We start from the raw sequence: 11,754 nt of genomic DNA, 5'->3' as shown, positions 1-11,754 counted from the left end.
TCAAAAGTCACTTAAAATGCTGATGTCTGCGAATTCCTTGCGGTAGCGGTGAGAGTACAGGGCCAGCAGGAAGGCCCACTTGAGAGTCATGAAGCTCCACACACAGGACAGGAACAGGCTCTCCGGGTCAGTCAGGGCTATGGAGGACAGATTAGATAACCCATTTTAGACTTTGCACCACTGCTGGTTGCATACACCCCCCCTGCATACACCCCCCTGGTCAATGTGAACACTCTGCTACCCTTTGCACTACTACTGTTTACAAATACTACCTTTGCACATACCATATTTTCACCTCTTTTTGGTACAGACTCTACGTACATACCATACTGTACATAGCTACCATAACTGTACATAGCTACCGTAACTGTACATAGCTACCTTAACTGTACATAGCTACCATAACTGTGTATAGCTACCTTAACTGTGTATAGCTACCATAACTGTGTAGCTACCATAACTGTACATAGCTACCTTAATTGTGTATAGCTACCGTAACTGTGTATAGCTACCATAACTGTACATAGGTCCCTTAACTGTGTATAGCTACCATAACTGTACATAGCTACCTTAACTGTGTATAGCTACCTTAACTGTGTATAGCTACCATAACTGTACATAGCTACCGTAACTGTGTATAGCTACCTTAACTGTACATAGCTACCATAACTGTGTATTGTGATTGTGAATTTATATTTATAAATGTATATATTTGTGAATATGAGATATCTTCCTGAGGACAAGCTGTAGTGTACTACTGTAGGTCTGCAGACTGAGTAGCTGTCTGTTCTGGTATCTGAGAAATCACTCTGGCGCTCTGTGGACATGCGTGAACGACTCAGGTGCGTCTTCAACCATAACACCTAGGGCTAACCTTGAGTGTGTGCATGTCATGGGTGGATTTTTTTTTTTTTAACAGATAAAAGTTTCTAATTTCCCAAACTGACATGATTTCAGGGGTTTAACCTTAACTCAATACCAATGAGCGAACACACATGATGCCGTGTAGGGGAATGAGAGGGACTCACCAGGGCTGGGCAGGCAAGGGGAAAGTGGGGTCGGCAATAAGTTAGGGTAGAGCGAGTGGATGGGGAATAGTACTAACAGGATAGGACTAACAGGATAGGACTAACAGGATGGGACTAACAGGATAGGACTAACAGGATAGGACTAACAGGATAGGACTAGGGGTGTAACGGATCACCTAACTCACGGATCGGATCGTGTCGGATCGTCGTATCGGATAAAGTCCATAAATAAAGTCACGGTTTTTGAGTCACGGATCGGATAATTTTTCGGATCAACACAAAACATTTTTATTTTGTATAAAAACTGCTTTTTCCTTGAATTCTGTAAAAACACCACTTTTATTATGTGAAAAAAACCAACAACATTCAAGATGTCAAAACTGGTAATATACAGTATATGTATATATATATATAAATAACACATTCTACACTCAAACATTACATATTATACTGAAATACACATTCAACTTAAATGATGCACCTGGTTACAGCAGTGAATCACTGGGCTCTTTATAGCAGACGAATAATAAAGTGAACCCTTATTTTGAACATGGTATGAAAAAAATGCCTACATTATCAGAAGTTGTCGAGCTGCCTTTTTTGTGCCTCCCGTCATAATTGACAGAGAAGCCAAAGTGCTCCCATACATGGGATTTAAATGACGAGGGAGGCATTTCGAGTTCTTCTCCGCCGAACAACGTAACGAGCTCGCCATGATACACTTGGGCCGCGTTCGTAAATTCGCTTTGAGAGCGCAGGAGCGCACACTGGGTCCGACGTCATAATGGGACCAAGTAATTTGATTGGATAAGAGGCGTTCCTTGAATGCTGATCAGATTCCAGAGCGAATTTACGAACGCAGCCTTGTTGTTGTGGATTCTCAGCTTCACGTGTAGTGAGTAAACAACAGATTCTTTTTTTTTCGCATTATCAACCTATCATTGCGCTTTAGAGTAAAACAAAGCACGCAACTGTCGCGTCTATCTTTTCATGGCAACTCTACATTGTGATTTACAAGAGATATTAACTAATATTATGTAATATTATTGTTAACATTTTGCAATTGATCCGCAGTACACATGCGTGCCGTACCGTGGAGGGCGATCCACGTATTATCCGTGATCCGTTACACCCCTAGATAGGACTAACAGGATAGGACTAACAGGATAGGACTAACAGGATAGGACCAAGGGGGAAAACATGGTAGAAGACCCAAAATGAGGTTAGTGAGGCTCACACTGTTTGCTGGTGATGGCGATGGAGAGGAAGGTGAGGAAGGCCACGGCGGCCAGCAGGGAGAAGGCCACGCCCACCCAGAGGAACAGCCTGAGCCCCTTCAGCCAGGTGCGCCAGTAGTCCTGCAGGTACATGAGGTGGGCCACCAGGGCCCAGAGAGCCAGCACACCTGAGACACACACACACACACACAGTTTGAGTTATTATGTGGATTTATATCAATATTAGACCTACTGTATATCAAGTCAGGAGAGACAGCTGTTCATAGATTAAGCCTACTACAAGACATGATTGATTTCTGGGTCCTGAGCGGTGTGTGTTGGCAGATCATGAGTCAGCGTACAGCATGGTCCTGTATCTCTGTGTGTCTCAAGTCACACTCTTTGTCACACCTATCCCCCCGCTCCTTTTTTTTTGCAGTGTCAGTTTCAAAACTACACGCTACACTTGTCTCTGTTGAACAGGATGTGCACTGTCCCACATGACACTCTCACCGGATGACCATGAATAAAAAAGAGTTACGGTGCCCATTGACAGACTGACCCTCCGTGAGATCAACATTCTAGTTTGAACCATGTTTTCAAGGTACACAGTGTTGGTTTACAGTTGCATTGTTTCCAAACAAAGGAGTAAACCAAACTCATGTTTTAAGTTCTGATGGGTTAAAACAGCTGAATTAAGCTCATGAGGCATCTTTAAAGTTATGTTCTTCAAGAATCAACGGCTATATAATATGTCATACCAAAGCCCAAAAAAGTATTGTATTCTTTAAAGGTGCAAATGTTTTTCAGAATTGATGAGTAGGTATATTGTTCTAAGGGTTAACTTTGGTTAAAACAACGTTTGTGGTTAGAGCACCATGCTTCCTTAATGTCTTTGTCTAGCATAACAAGACTAGGACCACCATGTTTCATTGATATCTCACCCAACAATTAGGTTGGTCATGGTTAGCAGCAGATGATTTCTGTTGTGTCAGTTTGTCATGAGGACCTCTCATTCCCACATGAATCACGCCATTGAAATTGCTATCATATTGATTACCTCTTCATTCGCCTCAGCAATACATTAGGCTACATCATGACTCCACAAGAAAAGTTGCTTTGTCAAGGCTATGGTCTGTGTGTTTGTGTATGTAGGGTTGAATTTGGCCTAGATGGACATCAGTACACATCTGAAAAATGTTGCTCTTTTAATATTTGATTGCATTGGTTAAGAAATAGTGGTAGACAGGATTTTAGACAGGATTATGTCTAATAGGTGTTTAGACAGGATTATTGATGGGACAGCAGAAACAGAAACAACATATTTTTGTCGAAAAACTTATTGAGGCTGCTTTAACAGAGAAGAGAGAAAAGTCACACATATGCTGAGCAAAGAATAAATAAGAACAGCTCAGAGTTCAACCACAAATGAATGACACTTGTTAACTAGTGAGCCATAACAATTACAGGTGGATCTCAAAACATTTGAATATCATGGAAAAGTTCATTATTTTCCATAATTTAATTCAAAAAGTGAAACTTTCATATGTTCTAGATTCATTACACGAAGTGAAATATTTTTTGTTTTAATGTTGATGATTACAGCTTAAATCCAGTATCTCAAAATATTAGAATATTACATAAGACTATCAAAGGAATCAAAAAAAGGATTTATAAAACAGACCTTGTGAAAAGTATGTTCATTTATGCACTCAATACTTGGTCTGGGCTCCTTTTGCATGAATTACTGCATCAATGCAGCATGGCAGGGAGGCAATCAGCCTGTGGCACTACAGAGGGGTTATGGAAGTCCAGGCTGCTTTGTCCTGCTGGATATGACAAACGCTTGTCCCATGGTGCTTCAGCCTTGACCACACAAATGATGCACGCTGGTTACCTGTTCATGTGAAAGACATAGCAGGTCTTGGCCAAAACCAATCCGGGTGTGGCAAAGGAATTTCTGGCAGGGAAATTCACAGTAACCAAGAGTCAAAACTAGTGTTGTTCCGATACCGATACTAGTATCGGCATGGCCACCGATACGCACAAAAATGCTGGTATCGGTATCGGCGAGTACTAACAAAAAAATAAATCCGATTTTTTTTTTTTTTTTTTTAAGTACTAAAGTTATTTTGTTTGTAAATGTTCACTTGCTGTTGCACTACTACTACGACTGTTTTATATCTTAAATGGATATTGCACTGATTGGCATCTGTGAGAGCCACATTTCAGGTTTCATAAGGGGTTGATTTTCTTGTCACCATACCAGGTAGACAATAAAAAAAAGTTCTATAGTATTCACTCTCTGTTGGTATTTTTTCCTGTTTTACAAAGGTTTTGAGCAGTGCCAGACTAAGTGTTAGCAATAATTTTACATCGAGGTGAGTATGCGGCTCAAAAAACATGTTTTTTGTTTTGTTTTTTCAAACGCCGTGGTATCGGATCGGTACTCGGTATCGGCAAGTACTGCACGGTCAGGTATCGGTATCGGTATCGGGATCAAAAAATGGTATCGGAACAACACTAGTCAAAACGTGTTCTCTGCAATGGCTATAGACCAAGCACACCAGCAGAATAATGCAACAGTGAAGGGAGATGGAGGAGCAGCTGGTCTGATGCAGAACCAGGATTCCCTTTGTCGCTGGGCTGTTGCTGCTGGAGCAGAAGTGTCTGGTGTGGTTGATGAGTTTGAGAATGTCATGGTGTTCAGCAGAAAGGGCCTTTCTGAAAACAAACATCATGAACACACCAAGAGTGTCCAGCTGAAATGCAAAAAGTGAATGCATTTGTTGATGTGATTGAGGAAATGGGGAACCCCTTCACAGAAGACAGCAACAACCTTCTGAAGCTGAACTCAATGGAATTAGCAGACCAATCTGTTGTGGATGTTGTTCATGCTGCAGAGAGGATTGCAAGAGCAGTACAAACTCTTCATTGCTGAGAGGATGCAGGGCACAAACCCTGTTACCCACCCAAGAACAAGCTTCCTCTTTTTAAAACGGCAGTTCAAGACAAAACCCACAAAAGGAACACTTGTTGGAGACAATACTTGAATTTTAGCAACTGAAACAAGGCTATTTGCCTAACATTTAATAGTGATAACATACAAATATATATTTCTGATACTGTCACATTGTCAAACATGATCGTCAGTGGAATGCTGATGACAGCATTGCATGTTTTAACATTGCTTTATGGTTCAAGACCTTAGACTTCCACTCTTATCAGGGCTCAAGGCAGCATGTTGTAAAGGTGATGCTGAGATAATCTCGGCTGGGATGTAGAGGACACGTGTTCTAGGTTGATCTAAGGTAAAGGGGACACGTGTTCTAGGTTGATCTAAGGTGAAGGGACACGTGTTCTAGGTTGATCTAAGGTGAAGGGGACAGGTGTTCTAGGTTGATCTAAGGTGAAGGGGACACGTGTTCTAGGTTGATCTAAGGTGAAGGGGACACGTGTTCTAGGTTGATCTAAGGTGAAGGGGACACGTGTTCTAGGTTGATCTAAGGTGAAGGGGACACGTGTTCTAGGTTGATCTAAGGTGAAGGGGAAACGTGTTCTAGGTTGATCTAAGGTGAAGGGACACGTGTTCTAGGTTGATCTAAGGTGAAGGGGACACGTGTTCTAGGTTGATCTAAGGTGAAGGGGACACGTGTTCTAGGTTGATCTAAGGTGAAGGGGACACGTGTTCTAGGTTGATCTAAGGTGAAGGGGACACGTGTTCTAGGTTGATCTAAGGTGAGATTAAAGGTTTTCAGTCTTCAGAAGAGTCGCCATGGGGGAGGGATCCAGGCATCAGGAGGGGAGGCTAAGTGCCTTCTTTAGCTAGATATGTTTTATTTAATTTATTTATGTTTGTGTGTTACTTCCCTACCCTTGTCCGTCGTCGTTGGGTTTTGCAGTGATTCACCCAGAGGTGTTGCAATGATTCACCCAAAGGCAGGTCTATAGAATAACCACGCTGGGCGTAGGTAGCTGAGACGCAGCGTTATCTCCTTGATGGATTCTCCCTTATGAATTTGAAAGTGTTATTAAATAAAGTATATGCCGTTCTTCTGAATCAGTGTGTGGACTCGTGGTGTGTTGATTCATCCTCTGACATCCTCTGATTCATCCTCTGACATTGGTCTTTTAAAAAACTAGTCAAAACACATCTCTTCTCCCTGGCCTTTGACCTGAGGTGAGCCTGCCTTCCCGACACTGCACTCTTTGCACTCTTATTTGTACTGCACCTTGCTTTTAGTGTATTTTATCTATTTTATCTGTTTTCTTTAATCTGTATTTTATCTCTTTTATCTTGTTTTTCTCTTTATCTTTTATCTGTTAAGCACTTTGGGCGGCTGTTGTCGTTGTAAATGTTGTGCTATATAAATAAACGTTACTTACTTACTTACTTCCACCCTATTTGGTATCATAAAAGATCAAGACATGTCCAGTGGACTATAGTGTCAGTTCACAAGCAGACAAAGTGACTATAATAAAAAGTTAAGAGGGGTGCTACAGCGTTTGGAAAGCTGCAGATGAATGGTACCCAGTGCGTGCAATGCATGGGGCAAATGTATTCAGTATGTATTTGCATGTCTATCTTGGCAGTATGCAATGTTACACTCAGCTGAGTAACACCCAGGGTAGAAAAGTACAACGCATGCCCTACGGTAGCTGTTATCACAACTCCCTAAGTATACACATCAATGAAGTTGTGCGAACAGCTTTGGAGGACCCTGATTTAATCAATTGGTAATACGCATGCACATTCAACAGTACTGTAACGACTGTTAGTCTGGACCAGCAGATCAACAAAATGCTGTGGCTTAACGAGATATACCTGGAGGATATTCCATCAACGTTCCTAAAGGAAAATCCAGGTTTATTTTGATACATCTCGCGAGAGTTATCAAAATAAGGCTGGATTTTTGGTAAATCTCGCGAGATTGCCTGGATTGTTCTTTAGCGACGTTGATGGAATACCCCCCTGCAGTCTCATCATGGCCAACATAAATCATTACAACAGCATATATATATATATATATATATATATATATATATATATATATATATATATATATATATATATATATATATATATATATATATAATATACTTCACCTGATAGTCCTCCCATTGCCGCTGTCCATGGTTGTTTGTACGCGACGTTCCACACGAGAAACGCAGAGAATCCCATTAGCATGCCGAAGGTGGCATATCCAATACAGATGTGGGTCTTATTGACCCCCATTGGGACACCAGAAAACGAGGTGACACAACAAGTAGACAGTGAAAATATCAAAGCTAAGGTCGATGTTAAAAACAACTGGAAACTCGACCCTGGTCTCCTATCCACTCTCAACTGTAGCTAGCTAGGCTATGCTAAGTGATCAGAAAAAACAACAACTCTTTTTTTCTAGCTGACACTGTCACCAAGTTAAGAGAGTGTGGCTAGTGATAGCTACATGAACGATGGGTCCTATCTACTTGTTGTGTGTGGAAGTGAAACAAAAACATTTGTATGCTTATATTTACAGCCAATGTGTCAAAGAAATCCCCATTGCCACAAGAGGTGTGACTTGTGAATAATATTGTAAACAGCGGCCCCTGTGGTCTGGGAAGACTCCTACACCCCTTCAGACAGATGGACTGATTATTGGTCCTTGTGTCCAAATACTCTCCTGCTCCAGTAGGTGAATCAATCTATGAAAAAAAAGCACTTAACCCCCAAAAAATTGATACAAAAGGTTTTTCGATGGATTCCGATAGTATTGGGCGTGCTAAATAACATACTAAAAGTCGACCAAAATCGACCCCCCCCCCCTGAAAGCCGCCATTTCCAAGATGGCGTCCCAGATGGCGGTGGAGATATTAAAATGGCTATATCTGTGTGTTGTGTGTGTGTGTGTGTGTGTGTGTGTGTGTGTGTGTGTGTGTGTGTGCGTGTGTGTGTGTGTTTCGCGCGCATCGCGCGTGCGCGCGTGTGTGCCCGCGCATGTGACCAATGTGTCACAGTGTGTGTGTTCAAGTAATCATGACACGGTAGACATTTCTAAGAATGTATTTCACTATTTCTGAGTATTTCACTACTCAGTTATACATTTTCCATAGTTTGCTTCAAATAGCTGTTATGTGATAATAAAGTAATAATAATAATAACATATATTTCAAGCCTTTGTATATATACACATCTCTGCATTCTCTGTGCCATTATGCTTGTTAATCATTTTAATTCGTTAGAGTAAACTAATGGTATGATATGAAAAAAAGATTCATTACCTTTAGCTATGGTTAATGTAATAGGGTCAACCATTACATATCTTCTCCTATTATCTTTTATCACTTTCTCTTCAGAGAATGGTAGAGATGTATTAATTACTATGGCCACACCCCTCTTCTTACCATATGATGCATGAAATACTTGGTTTACCAAATCCTTTCTCAATGTTTTGTAGTCTTCCTCAATCAGATGTGTTTGTAGTAAAGCAACACGATTTAATGAAATGCAATGAATTTATTGTAAATCAATACAGCATGAAACCATATTTACATAAAAATGGATTGACCATACACAAACAAAAACGTATTCATTCACAAATTAGCTGGAATCAAGTAAAAACATTGTGTAGGTTAACCGAAATATAGCATGTGTACATATACATATATATCTTATTTGGGAAATAATAATACCTCTCAAATTAGGCCTGATGAACGGCTTCAGCTGGGCAACGTTCACACCCTGCTTTAGCTGAGGCCTTTTGGTGCTGGACAGCATCACCAGACCCTTGGGTGAGATGGAGGATATGATGTGCGGCCCAAACCAATTGGCCTCCAGTCGCCCTCCTTTCCGTCCCTCCTTCCGTTTGTTTGCCCGTAGGACCTCATCCCCAACTTTGAAGTCAAAGGATTTGACCCCCTTTTGTTTCTGGGCCTCGTAGGTCTTTTTCTGCCTTGCCTGGGCAATTTGGATGTTCTGGTAAATCTGAAAAATTGTTATAATTTAATTAATTTTCCCATGAAACATATTCATATTTTATAGCATATATTGCCATTGTATGCATATTTGTTATTATTAGATATTATTATGCATAAATTGCCATTTTTACATCACCTTTGCATGTAGATCTGTAACTTCGACAGTCTTCGCCTGTACATCCTCCTCTGGCAAATCAACCACAACCACAGCTGAGTCGTCACCCTCCTCAGTCTGTGTTGTGTTGATGACACCTGGGCTGCGAGGGTGCCGTCCGAACAGTGCCATGTACGGGGTGAACCTGGTTGATCGCTGTAAAACAAAACAAAAGTACAATCAATAGTAGTGTTGTTCCGATACCATTTTTTGATCCCGATACCGATACCGATACCTGACCGTGCAGTACTTGCCGATACCGAGTACCGATCCGATACCACGGCGTTTGAAAAAACAAAACAAAAAAACATGTTTTTTGAGCCGCATACTCACCTCGATGTAAAATTATTGCTAACACTTAGTCTGGCACTGCTCAAAACCTTTGTAAAACAGGAAAAAATACCAACAGAGAGTGAATGCTATAGAACTTTTTTTTATTGTCTACCTGGTATGGTGACAAGAAAATCAACCCCTTATAAAACCTGAAATGTGGCTCTCACAGATGCCAATCAGTGCAATAGCCATTTAAGATATAAAACAGTCGTAGTAGTAGTGCAACAGCAAGTGAACATTTACAAACAAAATAACTTTAAGATATAAAACAGTCGTAGTAGTAGTGCAACAGCAAGTAAACAATTACAAACAAAATAACTTTAAGATATAAAACAGTCGTAGTAGTAGTGCAACAGCAAGTGAACATTTACAAACAAAATAACTTTAAGATATAAAACAGTCGTAGTAGTAGTGGGGCTCCTCCTCGACAGCCGCTAGTAGGGTTGCTTTCATTGTTTTTATCCCGCTGTCCTCCTCGGTCTCTCGGGTCAACAGTCGCTTCAGTACCACCACCGTGGGGACGACTTCAGACGCGATGGAGGTGCTAAAGCTGATTTGTTTCGTAATCTCCTCGAATGGAGCCAGGACGATGTTTACTTTTTCAAGTAAAGCCCACTGGTTGGTACTCAGGGCGTGTTTGTTTTTCAGCATGCGTGTTTGTTTTTCCGCGATAGTGAAAAGCTGCCACGCCATTGGTTGAGAGCAGCTGCTCTGGGCCAATAGCGTTCCAGCAGAGGAGCATGCCTGGGCATGTCTGGGCATGTCTGTGTTAGGAAGGCTGTGTCAGGCTACTATAGCAGACAAGCTGAGAAAAACGCAACGTGCTGCGTTTGAACAAGAGTTTGGTATCGGGTGTTATTATTTGTTAGTACTCGCCGATACCGATACCAGCATTTTTGTGCGTATCGGTGGCCATGCCGATACTAGTATCGGTATCGGAACAACACTAATCAATAGCATTTCACCATCTTTCTATATTGTTTAAATTGTTTTTTGTTTCTTTCTATGTTTGTTTGAATTGTTTACATATGCAGTTGTTACACAATAGTAGGCTACCTGCTTAGAGGTGTTGATGCTCATTATGATGCCCCTCAAATGGACATCCCAGTCGTTCTGTCCCTCCCCACAGTACTTGGCAAGCGCAGTCTTCACGGTGCGGTTTGTGCGCTCGTCCTGTCCATTGGCCTGGGGGTGGTAGGGTGACGTGATGCAGTGTTTGACACCCAGGGCCTCAAAAACACCACGGTTGACCTGCAGATGCATTAGTCTGGTGGTGAGCGTGCACCCTTGTGCCAGGTGGGCCGTGATGCCATTTTTCAGTGTTTGGTTCAGCCGTTCCACCCCCCCGTTCGCAGCAGGGTGGTAGAACGCTGTGCGGATGTGGTGGATCCCTTTACCCACTAGATAGGAGGACAGTTCATGGGAAATCATTTGAGGACCGTTGTCAGTCGTGATCCTCTTGGGCAGGCCCCAACGTGCAAACAGAGCGTCGAGAATGTCGATCAGCACCGTTGCTGTGACCGAGCCCACAGGTGTCACCTCTGGCCACTTAGAGTGGAGGTCGTAGGTCACGACGAGAAAACGCTGGTGATGTGGTACCCCATGCAGCTCGCCGCAGATATCAAGTTGCAGGTGCTCCCAGGGTTGAGACGGCCAGTCCAACGGCTGCATGGGCGGGGGTGGAGCTGGAGCCCAGGTCTTACCACTAAGGAGACAGGCAGTCCAGTCCTTGACCAGGGTTTCGAGTTCCCTGTCGATGCCTGGCCACCACACAACATCACGACAGCGCTGTTTGAGCCTGACTATGCCCAGGTGACCCTCGTGCGCCATAGCAAGGATACGCGCCCGAAGGACACCTGGGACCACAGTGCAGAACCCGCGAGCGACACAGGTGTCATTCCAAACCGACAACTCCTCCCTGATCCTGGAGTAAGTGAGTAGCTCGTCAGGTACTCTTGCCGGCCAGCCCTGCGTGATGTAGGTCGAGAGTGTAGAGAGGATGGGGTCCTCGGCTGAGGCATCCTGGAGCTCTTTCAGCGACACCGTCTCCTGAAGGGGTGTG

General features: G+C 42.5%; 1 protein-coding gene across 1 annotated transcript; it reads right to left on the bottom strand.

Annotated features, from left to right (window-relative positions):
- LOC308160003 (heme transporter hrg1-A-like) lies at nucleotides 1–7,575 on the bottom strand (the record flags this gene model as incomplete). Its single annotated transcript, XM_080533847.1, has 3 exons — nucleotides 7,352–7,575; nucleotides 2,266–2,433; nucleotides 1–137 (listed from the first exon to the last, which is right to left on the bottom strand). Exons 1-3 carry the CDS (start codon nucleotides 7,479–7,481, stop codon nucleotides 1–3), a joined length of 435 nt encoding a protein of 144 aa, XP_080389973.1. The 5' UTR covers nucleotides 7,482–7,575.
- Between the last annotated feature and the right edge of the window lie 4,179 nt (nucleotides 7,576–11,754).

Source organism: Nansenia antarctica (assembly GCF_963989245.1).
Source record: "Nansenia antarctica genome assembly, chromosome: 6".
NCBI classification, from domain to species: Eukaryota; Metazoa; Chordata; class Actinopteri; order Argentiniformes; family Microstomatidae; genus Nansenia; species Nansenia antarctica.
This window is presented reverse-complemented; position numbering and strand designations above follow the sequence as displayed.